This window comes from Megalobrama amblycephala, linkage group LG4 (assembly GCF_018812025.1).
Source record: "Megalobrama amblycephala isolate DHTTF-2021 linkage group LG4, ASM1881202v1, whole genome shotgun sequence".
Taxonomy (NCBI): domain Eukaryota; kingdom Metazoa; phylum Chordata; class Actinopteri; order Cypriniformes; family Xenocyprididae; genus Megalobrama; species Megalobrama amblycephala.
In genome coordinates, this window is record NC_063047.1 from 26,169,079 (window position 1) to 26,189,456 (window position 20,378).

Consider the following 20,378-nt stretch of genomic DNA (forward strand, 5'->3'; position numbering starts at 1 on the left):
TTGCTTTATGTAACTTTGTACATATAATTTCAAATCACAGTTTTAAGTGCACTAAGCAATTTTTGTCTTTCTATTTTGCTGGCCAATATGTCCAGAGATGTTGTATCAGTGTTTAATAATTAGGGTTTACTAAGATAAAGTGAGTTGAATTTGGATGGAAATGTGATCTCAAAATGACCGACATGCTCAAGTTAGTGTACATAATTTTTTTTTTTTTTTTTTTTTCAAATGTATTAAGCATTTATTTAGGGGTAGATCTTTTCACAGTGGAAACATTTTTAAATGTTGTTGATATCGTTTTAAACAACAGAAATATTTTTTGTATATGTCAGCTACTCTAGCTCACAAATTTCAGTATCATCTTGATGTAAAATGTCCAGTGTTTTATTTTCAGTTGCGTTTATACAATGTAAGTTCCTGTTCCTTTTTTTTTGAGTGTTGATATTAAAAAATTACCCTATTTTAACCCTATGTTTTTTCATCGCAATTACTGCATATTAATGCTCCTGATTATTTTCAATTGCATCCAAATGTTAGAGCTGTTCATACTTCATTCATCAGTCATTATTTAACATTTGCACCTGGTTCTATAAAACACTTGCTAAAAAAATTTACAATAAGGTTTGCTGCAATTTTTTTTTTTACAGCATTTATTAATCTAGGTTCATGTTAATGGATTAGTTCACTTTATAATGAAAATTACCCCATGATTTACTCACCCTCAAGCCATCCTAGGTATATATGACTTTCTTTTTTCAGGTGAATACAGTGTTATATTAATAATCACCCTGATGCTTCTAAGCTTTATAATGGCAGTGCATGGAAACAACCTGTTTAAAACTCAAAAAAGTACATCCATTCATCATAAACGTACTCCACACGGCTCTGGGGGGTAAATAAAGGCCTTCTGGAGTGAAGTGATGCATTTGTGTAAGAAAAATATCCATATTTAACACGTTATAAATATTCACCTTATATGAAACAAATTTTTTTGTAAGTTGAATACAGAAGGCGGTCTGGCAGAAACTAGTTATTTTACTTTATAATGTGTTAAATATGGATATTTTTCTTACACAAATGCATCACATCAGAAGGCCTTTATTAACCCCCCTGGAGCCGTGTGGAGTATGTTTATGATGGATGGATGCACTTTTTTTTTTCTTGCCATTGTAAAGCTTAGGAGCATCAGAGTGATTATTAATATAACTCTGATTGTGTTCATCAGAAAGAAGAAAGTCATATACACCTAGAATGGCTTGAGGGTGAGTAAATCATAGGGGTAATTATCATTTTAAAATGAAATAATCCTTTAATTTCAAAATATAACATTGTTCATTGTGAATTAATGTTTGTTCGTAATACATTACCTGATATTAATTTATACAACTACTGTAATAACTTGAAATGTTAGAAATGTATTGGTAAACACTACCGTTCAGAAGTTTGGGGTGAGTACGATTTTTATTTATTTATTTTTTTTTTAATTAGTTTTAAAATACTTTTAGAAAGAGTTCATTAAATTGATCAAAAATGACAGTAAAGACATTTATAATGTTACAGATATTTATATTTCAAATAAATACTGTTATTTTAAAACATTATATTTATCAAAGAATCCTGGAAACAAATGTATCATGGTTTCCACAATATATTATGTAGCGCAACATTGATCATAAGAAATGTTTCTTGAGCAGAAAATCAGCATATTAGAATGATTTCTGAAAGATGTGATACTGAAGACTGGAGTAATGGCTGCTGGTAATTCCTGCTGAAATGTATTAAAAATAAAAAAATATATCACAATATTACTATTTTTTACTATTATTTTTAATCAAATAAATGCAGCTTTGGTGAGCATAAGAGACCTCTTTCAACAGGTCTCTTTTAAAAAAATCTTGCCCACCCCAAACTTTTAAACTACTATATTGTCAAAAAGTTTCTATTGACAACATCATGCAGTTTTACAGAAGTCAAAATTACTCTTGTCATAAATCTTATCTGCACCCCTTTTTAGACCGGAAAGGGTGTGTTTGTGGCCACCTCCTCATCCCTCCCCTTCCTCCCCTCATCCTCCCCATCCTGTTTGCAGTATGAGAGTGCGCAAAGGGTTAAGTACATCCTCACATGCTCCGTTCCTCGTGGGACCGGCCGAAAGCTCCCAGAACCCTTTCCCCCCTCTCCACCATCCTTCACAAACTCGTCTTCTGCCTCTTCTACTCCCATCCATCCCCTTTCCTCCTACTCCTGTTGTGCTCCACGCATCACCATGCATGAACGGTCCCTCCAACAACCTTCCGGGGGCTGCTGTTTTCAACTGATACGTATTTCTGCCTCATCCTCATAAATAGCACATACATTTCATGGCTTGTGTCTTCATTCCCAGGGTGCACTGCACTGCTCAGGGCTTGTCCACTGCTGCTGCTACTACTGCTGCTCACACATCTGTTCAGGATGCCTTGGAATGCTACTGCACATGCTCTGGGCTGAAAGTAAAAAGATGATAATACACACTTGTGAAACATGTAGATGAGCTGGATGAGCTGCAGATTGCAGCCACATTTAGATTCATGTTGCTATTGTCACAGAGTCTGATAATAATATAAATTAATTTAGACAATTAAATTCTGTATTGAATTAAAAAAAAATATATATATCACAATGCATTGATGCATTTTACACCCTTTTGTACAAGGAGATATGTGTAGAGCATAAGAGTAAACAAGTGATTGCGTGTTCAACGGAACATTAGTTTGATTATTTCGACATGTGGCGGTTCTCCAAGCATCATGACCGGTGCTGCCCTGCCAAGAAATTGCCACAATATTCTGTTACACTAATTTAGTAATGTCCCAACTCAGAGTGCTGCTGGCATCTGACCCCATTACCTCATATCCTTGAGCACAGTAAATCATGCTCCAGTGAGACTGTCAAATATCTTTACTGTAAATGCTTTACGGAACTGTGAAGGAATACTTTAATCAGAGCCATGACCTAGTTTCAGTTGTAACCCTGAGTTTTACCCCTGAGGACACACTAGTTGATTCATAGTTAGATTACTTTAACTTTTGCATCTGCTGGTCTGCGCTGGTCCACTCCACTGGACTTTTAAGTGCATTCAAGATACTGTTTAAATGTAATTTATTCCTGTGATGGCAAAGCTGAATTTTCAGCAGCCATGACTTTAGTCTCCACATGATCCTTCTGAAATCATACTAATATGCTCATTTAGTGCCTAAGAAACATTTCTTATTATTATCAATGTTGAAAATGGTTAATATTTTTATTGAAACCATGATATATGGTTATATATATATATATATATATAATATACCATGATATATCTTTTCACAATTCTTTGATGAATGGAAAATTCAAAAGAACAGCATTTATTTGAAATGGAAATGGAAAGTCTTTGCTTCTGTCACTTAAGATCATTTTAATGAATTCTTGCTAAACAAAACATATGGAGACTGGCACTCAGTTGAATGTGGTAGATTTTAGCTTGGCTAGAAGTGCATTACTGATTAACAAATGTAAGAAAGCGCTCTTAACCTCATTTAATGACTTAAAGGTGCCGTAGAACGTCTTTTTAAAAGATGTAATATAAGTCTGTGAAGTTTCAGCTCAAAATACCCCATAGATTTTTTTTTTTTTTTTATTGATTTTTTTTTTTTTTTTTTTTTTTTAACTGCCTGTTTTGGGGCATCATTAAATATGAGCCGATTTAGGCTGCGGCCCCTTTAAATGCTCACGCTCCCCGCCCCCGGAGCTCGAGCTTGCCTTAAACAGTGCATAAATAAAGTTCACACAGCTAATATAACCCTCAAAATGGATCTTTACAAAGTGTTCGTCATGCAACACGTCTAATCGCGCAAGTATGGTATTTATTTGGATGTTTACATTTGATTCTGAATGAGTTTGATAGTGCTCCGTGGCTAACGGCTAATGCTACACTGTTGGAGAGATTTATAAAGAATGAAGTTGTGTTTATGCATTATACAGACTGCAAGTGTTTAAAAAATGAAAATAACGACAGTCTTGTCTCCGTGAATACAGTAAGAAACGATGGTAACTTTAACCACATTTAACAGTACATTAGCAACATTTAGAAAGACAATTTACAAATATCACTAAAAATATCATGATATCATGGATCATGTCAGTTATTATTGCTCCATCTGCCATTTTTCGCTGTTGTCCTTGCTTGCTTACCTAGTCTGATGATTCAGCTGTGCACAGATCCAGACGTCCTGCCCTTGTCTAATGCTTGAACATGGGCTGGCATATGTAAATATTGGGGGCGTACATATTAATGATCCCGACTGTTACGTAACAGTCGGTGTTATGTTGAGATTCGCTTGTTCGTCGGAGGTCTTTTAAACAAATGAGATTTATATAAGAAGGAGGAAACAATGGTGTTTGAGACTCACTGTATGTCATTTCCATGTACTGAACTCTTGTTATTTAACTATGCCAAGATAAATTCAATTTTTAATTCTAGGGCACCTTTAACTAACCTGATTGCTCACCTCAGTTTTTAACACCTTGTGATGCTTGTCAGAGTTTAGTGCTTGAAAGATCTAATGAATCTAATGCTTGCTTCTAAAAACTTGCTTCTTCCCCACTGACCACTCCATTAATGTAGATAGTTGAATTTAATTAGTTTTATTTCATATGAACTACCAAACATGTTGATATTTCCAATTCCATCACCACAGTTTCATTGCTCGCCACCTTTGCCGTTTGGTGACGTCACGTTTTTCTTGCCGTGTCCTTTCCTGTGTCTTTAGGCCTCCAAATTTGACAAGCAGAGCAGTGTGTCTGATGGTGACTATGATAACACGGTCAATGAATCTGATCTGGATGACTCCGGGTATGTGTCCACTTTCCTTTTTATGACCTGAAATAACTCTGGTCTCAAATCCTATCATAAAAAAAAAAAAAAAACAGCCTTTTCCTATTTTCTCTGAAAATAAGAACGGTCTGTCCTCAACTTTTAGCCAAGTAAAGTGAGGAAACACACAAATGATGCTATAAAGGCATCAGGCATTACTCATCCCTTGGTTTATATTACCTCTTCACTCCCTGCAGCTTTGGCCGTAGATGTCGTCTGCGCAGCAGTGGCTGGATGGGAGAGAGCGGCTCTATACCCGAGCTGGATGATCATGAGTTTGAGCCTGACCCCAGTCTGCCCACCACAGAAGACGTCATCCGTAAAACTGAGCAGATCACCAAGAACATCCAGGAACTGCTGAGGGCTGCACAGGAGAACAAGCATGAGAGGTGAGGGGACATCCAATGTCAACATCTCTATTTCTTCCTTTATTTTATATGGCAGCAAAAAATCTGAGGTCATTTAATTTCCTTCTTTCTTTTGTTAACTGCCACATATTTAACAATTTCACATGTACATTTTTGTGACTTTCCATAAGTAGGGTACAAATCGTTTCCCCATTACTTGCATTTAGGGATAATTCACTCAAAAACATAATTTACTCCCGCTCACATCGTTTCAAAACTGTGACTTACTTTCTAATGTGGAACATAAAAGAAGATATTTTAAAGAATAGTGACCAAAAATTTTTCTTTTTAAAGCATTAGAGACACAAATCAGTGTTTTTAGTTGTGAGAACTTTTAGATTTTTCAGATGAAATATCATCTGAATTAATACAAGCATGAGAAGTGTATAATTTTAAGCGCATCGTGTTTTTTTTTGCCTGTCCAACCTTTACCTTCTCAACGGTAATTAACAATTACAGCAATTAACGGTTACATCATTTTGACAATATGCTGAATTAATATCTATTTCACTGTAATACAAAATATTTTTTTAAATTAAAAAATATTTACACCCTTTCTACATCATGAAGGGAGGGCAAATAAATACCTTCATAACATTTTAATTTTTTTTTTTTATTTATTTTTTTTTTTTTATTGTTATAAGTTGCTGTAAGAAAAAAAAGCCAGTATATCCAGCATTAATTCTTAAACTGGCTAGTCTGTACTGAGTGATAGTTTAATTTAGTCTAAATTTGCCATAATTAGTTATTTGCAGTAATTTAGTTATTTACAGATCTATTTTTTTCTATTAGTTATTTACAGATTTTGTGTAAAAAAAAAAAAAAAAAAATATATATATATATATATATATATATATATATATATATATATATATATATATATATATATATATATATATATATATATATATATATATATATATATATATATATATATATATATACACACACACACTACACTATATGTATACACTACTGTTTAAATGATTGAGGTTAGTACAATTTAAAAAAAAAAATAAAATAAATGCATAAGCATTATTAAAGCATAACTGTTTTGCATTTGAATATATTTTAAAATGCAGTTTATACATGATAATAAAGCTGAGTTTTTTGATGAATAAAAATAATTTTTATGAGCATTTTTATTATTCAATTTTGATCCATTTAATATGTCCTTTTTTTTTAAAGAATCTTACTGTACCCAAACTTTTGAACGATAGTGTATATATTTAATATTGATTTATTTTAAAAAACAAATCAAAGTAAAGTAATTGTGTTGCAAAAATGACAAACCGCATATAAAATGAGTAGAAAATGTATTTAGTTTGACCTCCAGAGGTTGACATTGAACATTTTCTGAAGGTTAAGCACTGCCCTTTGTATATAGACGTTTTATTAAAATTAAAAGAACGTACAAATGGTTGTACCCTATTCATGGAAAGTGCCTGTTTTTGTAATTCACTTGTTCCCCAACCAAAGAATCAGTTCCTCCATTCATACCTTCTCCATTTTCCATCTGTTCTCAATTGTCTGTGTTCATCATTTGGGGTCTGTCCCATCGGGGGCCATGCTCTGTTTGGGTCCCGATCTGTTTCTTTCCCACCCAGTGGACCATGTGAGCAGAGGGAGAGTGTCCGCAGACTTAGACACAGTCTGGGTTGTTTCAGCACACTGGTGCCTTGGGCAGACAAGCCCCCGTCTCCCATGCAGTCCCTCGGCCTCAGAGCTCCCCACCCAGCCAACCCCAACAACCCTGCCTCCTGGTACTCTGGCCTCTGTCCCTGCCTCACAGGCACAGTGTCTACCTCTACCTCTCTCTTCATAACTTACCCACTAATTTGAACATGAATGTAATATGCATGATTACTGTTATGTCTACGGCAATGCCAAAGGCCTGTATCAGTTTGCATTGTCTTCTAAACTTCACCTTTATTTGCAGGAACTCATGTTGGTGCACTTGGTTTCTCTTTTAGGAAAAGGCTTTGTACTGACATCCATCTAACTTTTGATCTTTCTGTTTTGCACTGGTTTGAATTTGCAAAATAAGCTGTGTGGTTTTCAAGATATTTCTCAATTTGCTGACGAAAACCAAACCCAGTTATTTAAAAAAAAAAAAAAAATATTTGGAAAAAAAAAAGAAGGAAAAAAAAAAGGTTTTATCCACTTAATGTCTGCATCATGTCTATTGCACAACTAACATTTAAAAAAAAAAAAAATCTGCATGTTTTCTTTTTTCTTTTCTTTTTTTTTGGTGGATTAATGCACAGAAATACACTTATAAAGCCAACTATATTCCATATATTTTCTAAATATATCTGTAATTTTATATCTGTGAATGGATTAAAAAAAAACTATTAATCAAAAAAATATATTTTTAAAAGACAAAAAAAAATATCTGTATACAATAAAATATTATGGACAAATTGTATTTTCCATGGCAGTATAAATGTCCAGTTTTAAAGCTTTATCCACCTTGATTTTTCACTCTCCAAACTCTGATGGTTTTTATTTTGAGATTTTAATACAGTATCTATCATTTTTTCCTCCAATAGCTTTATACCCTGCGCAGAAAGAATACATGTGGCTGTGAACGAGATGGCTGCCCTCTTCCCCAAGGTGTGCAGTTTCTCCCTACACTTCATAAATGCAATAAAAAAATCTTTAGGACAATTCAAATCAAATTTATTTGTATAGCACTTTTCATAATACATATTGTTTCAAAGCATATTTTCAGAAAATCATGATGTTAATGTTTATAGTATGACTATAATATTCATAATGTTTATTATATTTATATATACATTAATATTAATATTATTCATTATTTAAGTAATGTTTATTTTAATGATATATATTATTCACTAAAATATTTTTATACATTTAAGTATCTTTATGCTTTACAGCTGCATTCAGCAGATTAGAGCTGGGTGATAATATAGTAACATTTTGTGACGATATAGTATATATATCGCCCTATGTGAGTATACTGTATTTATGTAAATAAAGTTGGACATACTTATATATTCAACTTTATATAAAGAGCTGGTCAATAATATAGTTACATTTTGTGACAAAATAAAAATCAGGCAGTTTGTGACAATATAAACAGTCATGTAGCTGAGATTTTGTTATATAGTATGTATTATTTAGTATACTGTATGTATACAGGTAATGTAGGATGTACTTTATATCCAACCTTTAATATATCGCTGGTCAATAATATAGTTTACATTTAGGATGTCTGTTAGATTTTTCTTTGAATGTACAGTGGCCACAAAAAGTACACTTACTGTAGGTCACGTTTTTGATAATGTTATTTATATAAAAATTTATATTATGGTAAGGTCTCGTTAGTTAATGCATTAATTACATAGTACTTTGCACAAAACTCTAGATGGCACAGGCCGATAGGTTGTTAACTCATTTGGTAGCGATCATGTCATTATCTACATAGCACAGCTGATTGGTTGTTGTTACATCAGCGGTAAATGAGCTGCGGCCCAACATTCAAACAAATACCGGTAGTGTTTGCTTTTAGCGTATACAGCGCGTTTTCAGAATCCCTCCACCATCCCTAGCTCCACCTGTATAGATCTGCTACGGGGGTTAAACCATGTATATTACATGTGCAGCAGCAGCATGGCTTACATGCTCACAGCAATGTCTGTGAAATGTATTGGCAGTAGCAAGTCTCGGTACTTGCTCTGCAGCAGCAGCGCAGCGGATCTATTCAGCTAAGACCAAATACATAAATATTGCAATATCCATTACCATACCAATCTCTATTACCATACCAATCTCCCGAGAGTTGTCATGACAGAACTAACAGTGAGCAATACGTTTGTTGTTGTTGTTGACCTTAGTTAATAAACATACAACTGTTTATTACAACTGTTAGCTCAAGTTCATTAAATATTAACAGATCTGATTTTAATAATGTATTAGAGAATGTTGAAATTAACATTAAGATTAATAAATGCTAGTATTTTTCATTGTTAGTTCATGTTAACTATTGCAGTTAAATAATGTTAACGAATGGAACCTTTTTGTAAAGTGTTACCAGTATTAATATTATATAAATAATGTTTATTCTAATTTTATATATTCACACTATATCATATAATGCCTCACATACCCAAATCTTAATGTATGTGCATCGGATAGACGTTCAATTCAACCAGAAAAATTGTAGAAATCCCACACACTGCTCAGACTTGCTTGATAACTAATTACTTTTTTCGTTTTTTGCCATTTTTTTTCTAGTTCTATATTATTCATTAAAATATTTGTATACATTTAAATGTGGCTTAAGTGTCCAAATGCTTTCTCTGGGTCATCTGGACATATATTTAGTAGTTAACCGAATCTTGAACCGCTATAAAATGGTCTGTATGTATTTTATGTGTATTTTCACCTTTGTCCACAGAGACCACGCTCTGAGACCGTAAGGAGCTCTTTGCGATTATTAACGTCCAGTGCAAACCGCCTGCAGAATGAGTGTAAGAAAGCGTCTCCTCTGGAGAGCAGCCCCGGAGCGGACATGCAGTTGGTCACCCAGCAGGTCATCCAATGTGCTTATGACATCGCCAAGGCTGCTAAGCAACTTGTTACCATAACCACCAAAGAGAACAACAACTGATCCTGCTTCCACCCATTTCCAACTGTAATGCAACCCTGATGTTATTTTATTAGTAATTTTGTCAGTTTAGATTTTTTTTTTTTTATCCAAGCTGTATCTGCATGTTTTTATTTCTAATTTAAAGTGTCTATCTGGCTTGAAGCCATAAGATGAAGACTGAAATGCTCTCAAGGGTTGTGTAAGGATGTGTGTATGTGTTGATCCGTGAAAGTGTATTTGACTAGATGTTGTGAGCAGAAATGGAGCAGCCAGTCATTAAATATTCAGTAAATGCCTGACTCTTTGCACTATTCTGAAAACTTTAAAGGGATAGTTCATTCAAAAATGAAAATTTGATGTTTATCTGCTTACCCCCAGGGCATCCAAGATGTAGGTGTCTTTGTTTCTTCAGTAGAACACAAATTATGATTTTTAACTCCAACCGTTGATGTCTGTCAGTCAAATAATGCGAGTCAATGGTCACACAATTTATAAGAGTTTATACTTATTGAAGTATAAGCGCGAGACATCACTGCCGTTGTCAGAGCGCGATCAGACCTCACCAAGCGATTGCTGAACGCAGTTGGACATAGTGGTGTATTAGAGGTAAAAAATGATATAAATACTGTTCGGTTTCTCGCACAAACCGATCGTTTCGTGTCTTAGTCTTAATTTGGATTTGTCTGTGCATGTTTATTGACTCTTATAAATTGTGTGACCATTGACTCGCATTATTTGACTGACAGACATCAACGGTTGGAGTTAAAAATCATCATTTATGTTCAACTGAAGAAACAAAGTCACCTACATCTTGGATGCCCTGGGGGTAAGCAGATAAACATCAAATTTTCATTTTTGGGTGAACTATCCCTTTAACTGCTTTTAACTCTTCATAATCAAACACTTAGTCCATAATTTGTGGAATATTTGAAGAGTTCAGATGCAAAAGCCTCAAAGTGCCATCTGAAATTTTCTTCTAAAATGAGCATTTTTATCAAGCTTGTATGTTTGTTTAGTTATTTCACTTTAATGGCAATGAAAATGACCTATTAATTGACATTAAAGTGAAATGACTGAACCTAAACATATGAGCTTGATAAAAATGCTTTCCGATGGCACTTAGAGGCTTTTGCATCTGAAGTCTTCATTTGTGTTTTTGAATTGTTAAAATTTAAGCTTTTTTTTCCCCAATGATAATCTTAATGAAACCTAAAATGTGTTAAAAAAAAATATTATTATAATCTATTTGTACAAAACATTCAGGTAGTGTGGTCAGGTATACAGTAGGCCAAGTTTAGGTACAGATACAATAAACTTGTAAGTATAAAGATGTCACATTAAGTAAGATCAGATTTAATTTCTTGTCCGAGGTTAAATGGACTTTTTGGATACGCCCGGTGGCTATAATTCAGATTTATAGGGTATATTGAAAAAAATATATAAGAAAAATGAGGAAATGATATTTAACCCTAGTTTAATCATATTTTATCAACGATTTGGAGATCATGGTACAGTATTTAATTACAACTTTTTTTCGATACATTCACTGCAGATGAGTATATGAGGATGAAACAATCTCCACCAGCAGATTGATGCTGTTTTTGTGATGCTTTAGATGTGTTTTAGTTTTATATAGTTCTTCATATTGTACATTCACTTCAATGTTCAGGCAGCTCTTTGCATATCTTTTTTTTTTATTTCCTCTCTACTAAGTGTTTTGATCTAACCTGATCAGGTTAGACTTAGCCAACAGTTGTGCAGTGGACCGGTTGCTCAGTGTTATTAGAGCTAAGAGTCAGTGACTTGCAGCTCAGTGTTAAAGTCCCCTTGTTTGAGTGTTTGTAGTTATTCAGATGAACTGGTCTTCCACTCATTAATTAATATTATTGCTATGCTTGTGCTTAAGAAACAAAAATGTGTTCTTTATTTTTTAAATAAACATAATTTATAATTTTGAGCTTTAATTGTTGCTCCAGAGTTTTTGTTCATATCAGAAAGTGAGCCATTTAATTAAATGGAAAAATAAAAGAGATAAACCTCACCCCAGATTATTTCTACCAACAAAACCTCTTCTCCTGTTCTACTTGTTCTTATTCTGCTCATAATTTACTATGATTTAATTCGCACTAAATTATATAATTTAACACTAAACAATGTTTTTAAACTTCAGAACAATGTGCTAGTCAAGAACACAAATGTAAACAGTTCATTTAAAACTCAATTATTAGTGTTAATTATAATCAGTGTTGGGGGTAACGCATTACACGTAACACAAGTTACGTAATCAGATTACTTTTTTCAAGTAACGCATTACTTTTTAAATTTCCAACAAAATATCCGAGTTACTCTTTCATATAAGTAACCATTTACTGAATGGGAAAACAAAGGAAATAAAGTGAAATAAAGTGCAGAGGCGTTGTGTGCGCTGTGTGAACATGATGGTTACTGTATTTCTAGACTAAATGCGAGCAGACGTTTACTCATCTCACTTGCACAAAAACAGATTCAGTATTCCTCAAAATGAATAAAATCAGTTAAATGCAAACTCAGAATATTACACAAACCTGCAGTGATGACATGTTAAATTGCACAAATGTAATTTATGTATTTAATCTCATTTTATTAACACAAATGTCTTTACTGCTGACTCTCGATGATCCAATTCAACCATACCAATAAGCAAACATGATTTGTTAAACATCACATTTGTTTCTTTTTCTTTTTTTTTAATTGCTTAATTTATTTATTTTTTAATCATTTTCTTCTGCGATCTGGAATGGCAGCATAGCTGAAAGTTTTGTTTGAGCTGTGCCCTTTACTGTATAATAGATGTGAATTTGCATTTCCTTCAACCTGAGGCTTATTCATTTCACTTTTGTTTTGAAAGGGCCTTTACATTTGCCAAAAATATAACTTTTTTGTCATTAAAAAACAAGTAAGCCCAGACCAGGTGAGAAAAAGTAATGCAAAAGTAATGTAACACATTAAAAAATAATGTAATTAGTTATTTTTTAGGTAGTAACACAATATTGTAACACTTTACTTTTAAAACTTAATAATAGAAGCAATCTATTCATATATCTTTTTTTTGCAGTGTTGACTGGGTGTTACTTTTTCCACATTTTTTTAATATTACTGCTTGCACACATTGCTGTCCAGTTAAATTCTTCATTATATATGAATGAATTAGAAAATGGATAACATTTTTATTACATCTTTATTGAAAACCTTGTCAGCATTGAAATTCGTCTATACAAAACAATCTACGTATAAAAACAGCCCTACATGCGAACCTCAGGACTAGTGCAATTGAAATTTAAAATTGAGAACTTACCAAAACAACTATTTATGGAATCCATAATGTAAATCATAAACAATTTATGGGCCATATAGTAAAATAATCTCTAAACTGGCTCTCATTAAAGCACAAAGTGGCCAAGATCAGCATGGACATAGATATCCCCGATAATGCATCCTAGCATCTGATAGGGGATGTGGCACAAAAATTCTTCCTGTAAAAGCGCTCTCATGTCCATGCTGACCGGGGTCTGCTGTGAATCTGCCATGATGGAAAAAATAAATCAGTTATTACATGTCAAAGCACATGAAATCTATTTTCACATAAACACTGGGTCTTCATTAACACTTTAATCTTCACTCACTCTTGCCTGGTAGCCCTGTCGATTCATTCTCTCTGTCTCAAGACGAAGCTCCTCCTCCTGCAGCCTAAGCTCCTCCCTCTCTTGTACTTCTTCCTGCTCTTGTCTTTGCTGCTCCTCCCACTGTTCCTTGCGCCTCTGCGCCACCTGTTGGACGAACACATCTATTGAAGACATCTATAACTCGTATACTAGAGCAAGTGTAGCGCTACTATACACACACCTGTGCATTGATCTCCTGCATGCGAGCTGTGCGGGATCCCTCCTGCTGCTCTCTCTCCTGGCGTAGAGTGAGTCTCTCTTGCTCCAGCTGTTGGATGAGCTCTTCTCTCCTCTGCAGAGACTCCTCCCTCGCCAGTCTGTTCTCCTGCATTCGTTCCTCCAACTGCTGCTGACGTCCTGCCAGGACCTGTCAAACATAGTTTAAAAATATATAACTTCCAACACACAAACTGTCAGCTATATAACTACAGATCTACAGTATACATTATCATTATAAAATTGTATAATTCTACTTCAAAATCCAATTTAAAGATCAAGTGAGTCATTTCAAAAATAATTATTCTATTCAAACCCACATGGTCCATAAAGTAAGTTGTGATTTCAAGAAAATGCTGCTGTTCCTTTAAGATATATATGTAAACGCCTTCTTTACATATGAAATGAGATCCAGCACTTACTTGCTAGCTGAGGGTTTTAAAGTCATATATTAATGTATTCATCTTTTTGACATTGGGAAATTCAGAATGAGTCTGGGGAAGATGTTTCTCAATTTCTATACTACTTTTACGCTCAAAAAAGATTGAGGATGGTTTAATTCCTCATCATATGAACACATTTTAAAAAATTAAAAACATCACAAAATCATTCATGTAAAGTATGCAAGCAAAGAGCACTGCTGAAGGGGGTTTAATAAAAGAAAACCAAAGTTCGAGCATGTGACTGCTGATTTGTTGGCCGTCAGCCTCAGGCATGCTGTCTCACCTCTCGCATCAGTCTTTCTCTGGCTCTCCTCTCTTTCTCCCACTCTGCCTCTCTCTTCTCCCAAACACGCTGAGCTTCCTCCCTGCAGGCGGCAAACAAAAACAGAGTATGAGTTTGACTTCCAGGTACAAACACAACATTTTTAAGTTCTTAAAACACATCCTGACTGTGCTTACCGATATAAAATATCAAACTCTGCCTCCCTCTCCCTCTCCAGCTGGAGCTGCTCCTCTATGACTCTCTTCATCCAGGCGGCGTCAGCGACAGCTCTCTCTTTTCTGGCTTTCTCCAGTCTCTGCTCCTCCACCTCTCCCTCCAGCAGCGCCGCCAGGATCTTGCGGTCTGCCTCCTGGTGGACAGGAAAATTATTGCAGTTACTCAGTCAGGACAAACTATATTGAGTTCTGGGGCTAAAAGAGGTAAAAACTTCAGTTTCCGCTATAACATACCAGTTCCTCCTGGACCTGCTGTGCTCTCCTTTTCAGCTGAGCACGATACTGACGAGTCAGGAAATGCCTTTGGAAGCAGAGTACAATGGCTTTAGGCTACTAATTTAGTATTATTTATATGCTATACTAGTGCAATAGTCAGGTTTCGGAAATAAAAACTCCATTCATTCAGACCTGCTGTAAGCTACGAGATTGTTAATCCATGGTATTTGTGTTTAACAGAGGAGTTTCTGGTGAAAAACTACAATACCCATGATGCTGTACAGAAAATTACACCAATGAGAGGGTCGAAAAAAGCAAAATATATATATATATATATATATATATATATATATATATATATATATATATATATATATATAAAAAAAAAAATATATATATATATATATATATATATATATATAAAATAACAATTATTTACAAATGTTGATTTTATATATATATATATATATATATATATATATATATATATATATATATATATATATATATATATAAAAAAAATCAACATTTGTAAATAATTGTTATACATTTCTTCATTGTTTTTGATTATGCTGTTTGCAATGCATAATGGGATTGTAGTTCTTTCTCTCACTAAAGCAGTTAAGTACACAGTCTTGTACCTGTACCTGTCTTTTTGTTGATTGGCTTGGTTTATGGTTTATAATTCTTATAAGACTTTTTTAAAATACTAATGGAAAAAAATAAATGGAAAAAATAATCCCAGAACCAACGCCTCTTAAAAAGGGGACAGGCATTGTTGCACTCCATTACAGCTTTTATTTTTATATATTCAGTTTTCATTTTGATTTTAGTTTTGTGCTTTTGTCATTTTTATTAGTTTTTTTATATTTCTAAATAATTTTGCATATGTTGTTTTACTTCAGTTAGTAGCAAATGCAACATTTGATTTTCATTTAGTTTAATTTTTTCATCTAATATTTAGTTACTTATTTTAGTTATTTATTAGATTTTTTTTAATTTCATATTTATTTCAATTAACAAAAATGTTTATAATAGTTTGATATTTAGTTAACGATAACAACAGTTGCAGAAGAAATAAATCTGTCAACTTCTCTAAATATTTTACCCAAATTCAGTTTTCCTCCTGCTTTCCTCCATCCTCTTCCTCTCATCCTCCAGCTTCTCAAGCTCCCAGCGTTGAGACATCAGAGCTTCCTGTTCCTGCTTAAGACGCTCAGCCTGGAACAAATAAAAGAAATGGAATGTATAAAAACTCACTTACTAAACCTTAAATTCATGGCATCTAGAGGCTTTTATTTTTCTCTTTTTTTTATTTAGGAAATGCTTTTATTTAGTTTTTTATTTTAATAAAAACTTAACTAACTAAAAATACGTTTCACAGATTAATAAAAGAGTAACACTTTACAGTAAGGTCCCATTTGTTAACATGAACTAACAATGAAAAATACTTCCAAAGGCCCGTTCACAACAACGATAACTATAAAGATAACGATAACTATATTAGCATCCACACCAGCGGACATTATCACTCTGTTTATTCTAAGCACACTGCAGTTTTGTCGTCTGTCACTTTAAATGCTCGAGCTCTTTAAGCAGGATGGATTCTGATTGGTTGTCAATGTTTTTATCCTTCATCAGCTTGAAAAACAAAAATATAATAAAAAAAATGATATAATGAATTTACTTGAGTTTACTTAATCTTTATGGCCTTTGTTTTATGTTACATGGTTGTTGTTGTTGTGACAGACACAACTGCATTACAAGTATAAGCCTGTTCTACGATAAATCCGTACTTCCTGGTCTCGTAGTTTGAGCTCCTCCATCTGTTTGCGGAGGTCTTCAGCTCGCTTCTTTTCCTCCCGTCTTCTCTTTTCCTCTTCTTCCTTCATTCTTTCCAGAGCTTCCCGTCTGGTTCTCTCATACTCGTTCTCAAAACGCCGTTTCTCCTCCTGAGTTCTCTCATCAGCCTGAGTGTTACAGAACAGAGTTACATTAACATTACAGAAACATTGGACATGTTAGACTAAAAAAGTGATTTTCTTAGAACCGTCTTCAAGGACACAACTAATGTTATTTGTACACAAATGTCAAGATGGAAATCAAGATGGTTAATGTTATGTGATGCTCGACTGGTCAGCACTCATGCATTTAACACTTCCTGTGAATGTCTCACCTGTTTTTTCTCCTGCTGTTGAAACTGCCACTGGCTCACAACGTGATCTTTGTGCAACTCTGACTCCACCTGTACACACAAACATTTGAGACACTGAGATGTCTGATTAAATAATGCTCCAGAAGTGGTTGCATGTTTGGAACCAAATCCCGAGCTCAGAGTTACAGATCAGTCATGGAAGAAACACATCACATGGCCTATTAACTTACAGTCATGTCTGGTTCTTGATAAAATAAATAAATAAACAAAATAACTTACATTAGTGTATATAAATTCATACTTTAAAAAATGTGTTTCCTTACAAATTGTCACTTTGGAATTATAAGGTTCTGGCATTTTTGTCAAAATTGAGTTGTTCTTTTTATGTGAACTTATTTATATTATGTGATTTTTTTTTGAGTTGTGTAAATTTTGGGTCTTTTTTTAGAACATAAAAAGTTTCTATCTACAAAGGAGTATGGAATGCAAAAACTTTGAAGCTCAATATCTCAAAACCTTATAATTCCAAAACCTGCAGATAGAACCTTATAATTCCATGGTGGCGAAATGACCTCATAGTAATACTCATAACTAACTTTCTACATATACATTATTACTGATATATGACTGACCTTCCGCAGATCTGAGTTGTTTTGCTTCCAGTGTTCCCTCAGCAGCTCCTGTGCAAGCTGAAGAAAATAAAAATAACAAATCAGATCAGGCACTTTTAACTGTATAACATATCATCATTTTATGACAAAACAATTAGCGTCCATACATTTTTCCTCCTCTCTTCCCTTGCAGACCGGAGAGCGTCTGTTTTTTCCACCAGCTGTCTAGTCAGCGTTGCTCTGTCTGGATGAACATTTCTGAGCTCTGCCTCCAACTGGTCTCTCTCCTCCTGGAGTATCGTCCTCAGACGCTCCCTGCGTTCCTCTAGTTTCCGCTGCTTCTCCTCCTTCATGCGCTCCCGCTGAAATGCTGACATACTAAAAGGCCAAGAAAAGAAGTTTGTAACTTTGCAATAGAAACATAAATTGTTTTCATCATTACTGTGGATACAAAAGCCATATATATATATATATATATATATATATATATATGTGTGTGTGTGATTTTTTATATTGTTCTATCATTCACTGTATAAGTGAATCCAGCCAATCATAGTAATATGAGAAATATTCAATAACAAATTAAAAGCAATAATAATAGTAAAATTAAAGGTGCCTTAGAACCAGTTTTAACAAGATGTAATATAAGTCTAAGGTGTCCCCTGAACGTGTCTGTTAAGTTTCAGCTCAAAATACCCCATAGATTTTTTTTTTAATTTTTTTAACTGCCTATTTTGAGCCATAATTATATATGCACAGATTCAGTGCTAGGCCCCTTTAAATCTTGCGCTCCCCCGCCCCCGAGCTTTCGACTGCCTTAACCAGCATAAACAAAGTTCACACAGCTAATATAACCCTCAAAATGGATCTTTATAAAGTGTTCGTCATTCATGCTGCATGCATGCATCGATTCCTGTGAGTATAGTATTTATTTGGATGTTTACATTTGATTCTGAATGAGTTTGAGGCTATGCTCCGTGGCTAACGGGCTAAAGCTAACATTACACACTGTTGGAGAGATTTATAAAGAATGAAGTTGTGTTTATGAATTATACAGTCTGCAAGTGTTTAATAATGAAAATAACGACGGCTCTTGTCTCCGTGAATACAGTAAGAAACGATGGTAACTAACCACATTTAACAGTACATTAGCAACATGCTAACGATCATGTCAGTTATTATTGCTCCATCTGCCATTTTTCGCTATTGTCTTTGCTTGCTTACCTAGTCTGATGATTCAGCTGTGCACATCCAGATGTTTTGCCCTTGTGTAATGCCTTGAACATTGGCTGGCATATGCAAATATTGGGGGCGTACATATTAATGATCCCGACTGTTACGTAACAGTCGGTGTTGAGATTCGCCTGTTCTTCTGAGGTCTTTTAAACAAATGAGATTTATATAAGAAGGAGGAAACAATGGTGTTTGAAACTCACTGTATGCCATTTCCATGTACTGAACTCTTGTTATTCAACTATGCCAAGGTAAATTCAATTTTTAATTCTAGGGCACCTTTAAATGTTAAGTACAGAAACACTTAACATAAAGTGGAACTGTTTTCATTGCTTTTGTTGTTGTTATTCAAGTCTCTGTAATTTACTAAATCATTGATGCTTTGAAAACTTTGGGGGGAAACTCAAAACTGTGGCATAGACTTATCCCAGAACAAACCATGATGCGTGCTGAAGTGTTCTCAATTATAGACTTTACCCATAGACTCACACAAGCTAAAGGAATAATGAAACTAATTCACCATCACTACCTGCGCTGGAAGGACTGCCGTGAGCTCCACTGCGCCTGTTTGCTACTGCGGACCTCCTGCTCTCTGAAGTACTGAGAGTGCAGCTCCCACTGCTGCCTCCAGCGAGCCTCCTGCTCCCGCTGCCGCACCAGCTGCCTCTCCAGAGTCCGCACGCGACCCGGCCAGTGCGCTGAAAGCGTCGTTAAAGCCATGGATCTGCTGCTCAACCGAGTTTCGTTCTGAAGCTTTATTTCTAACCGTACCTTTATGATAGACCTTGACCTACAATCATTGGAGCACTCAATGTGAATTCACATTAATTATAAAAACATGCTTATTGCATTTGACATGCGCTAATGCTGTAGTTGAAGCTTATTATAATCGCTCGCACTGCAAATCAGTATATTAGGCTCTGCTTGCTAAATCAGTTTGACAATTCACGTTGAAAGCTTTGGGTTTACCGCACTGAAGCGTGTATTTTTTGGTGCTCTCCTGATTTAAATGAATAATATGAAAACAAAAAAGTAGTAAAGAGGAAAGCCGTTAACGACAGCGGACGCGTAAACAAATAACCAAAAGAGAAGCGTTCTACTTGGTTACAGCGCTACTTCCTGGTTACCTACGGCGAGTAGCGAGGAACAAACCGGGTTGACAGAGCGAAGCGATATTGTTATGGGCGTGTTGGATTTTTTTTTAATACTTGGCCTACTTTAATTTATAGCTGACAAATATGGGAATATGATATAAAATGTTACAGTAACAGATGTGGTAAATCAAAGAATTTCTGTCATTTTAAAACAAGGAAATATTTTTTTTTTTTGATGAAAAATAAGCTTAAAAGTAAATGCCCACACTTTTTACATGTTCTTTGCAGAACA

General features: G+C 34.5%; 2 protein-coding genes across 10 annotated transcripts in view; one reads left to right on the forward strand and one right to left on the reverse strand.

Moving 5' to 3' along the window:
* git2a (G protein-coupled receptor kinase interacting ArfGAP 2a) overlaps nucleotides 1-10,303 on the forward strand; it is a 29,735-nt gene extending 19,432 nt beyond the window's left edge. For 2 of the 9 annotated variants that reach the window (XM_048188604.1, XM_048188606.1), the window contains 6 exons: nucleotides 2,015-2,107; nucleotides 4,791-4,873; nucleotides 5,092-5,283; nucleotides 6,909-7,064; nucleotides 7,854-7,917; nucleotides 9,728-10,303. In XM_048188604.1, the coding sequence (XP_048044561.1) occupies nucleotides 2,015-2,107; nucleotides 4,791-4,873; nucleotides 5,092-5,283; nucleotides 6,909-7,064; nucleotides 7,854-7,917; nucleotides 9,728-9,940 (801 nt within the window). In that variant the 3' untranslated portion in view covers nucleotides 9,941-10,303. Of the gene's footprint in view, nucleotides 1-2,014; nucleotides 2,108-4,790; nucleotides 4,874-5,091; nucleotides 5,284-6,908; nucleotides 7,094-7,853; nucleotides 7,918-9,727 lie in introns of all 9 variants that reach the window. The other 7 variants (XM_048188608.1, XM_048188609.1, XM_048188607.1 and 4 more) reach the window with 4 other exon arrangements.
* A 2,814-nt stretch (nucleotides 10,304-13,117) lies between these two features.
* On the reverse strand, nucleotides 13,118-20,147 carry LOC125267201 (trichoplein, keratin filament binding). Its single transcript, XM_048188619.1, has 12 exons — nucleotides 19,522-20,147; nucleotides 17,927-18,137; nucleotides 17,781-17,837; nucleotides 17,170-17,238; nucleotides 16,790-16,963; nucleotides 16,102-16,214; nucleotides 15,012-15,078; nucleotides 14,739-14,911; nucleotides 14,563-14,644; nucleotides 13,802-13,987; nucleotides 13,582-13,725; nucleotides 13,118-13,478 (listed from the first exon to the last, which is right to left on the reverse strand). The coding sequence occupies exons 1-12, from the start codon at nucleotides 19,710-19,712 to the stop codon at nucleotides 13,446-13,448; spliced, it is 1,500 nt and encodes a 499-aa protein (XP_048044576.1). The 5' UTR covers nucleotides 19,713-20,147; the 3' UTR covers nucleotides 13,118-13,445.
* Nucleotides 20,148-20,378: the final 231 nt, after the last annotated feature.

Excerpts from the sequence above, each read along its gene's own strand:
- LOC125267201 (XM_048188619.1), bottom strand. The coding sequence starts at position 19,712 with ATGGCTTTAACGACGCTTTCAGCGCACTGGCCGGGTCGCGTGCGGACT. Across the intron at positions 16,964-17,169 it reads AACAGCAGGAGAAAAAACAG|GCTGATGAGAGAACTCAGGA; the intron begins GTGAGACATTCA and ends TGTAACACTCAG. Across the intron at positions 14,645-14,738 it reads GAGTTTGATATTTTATATCG|GGAGGAAGCTCAGCGTGTTT; the intron begins GTAAGCACAGTC and ends TGCCGCCTGCAG.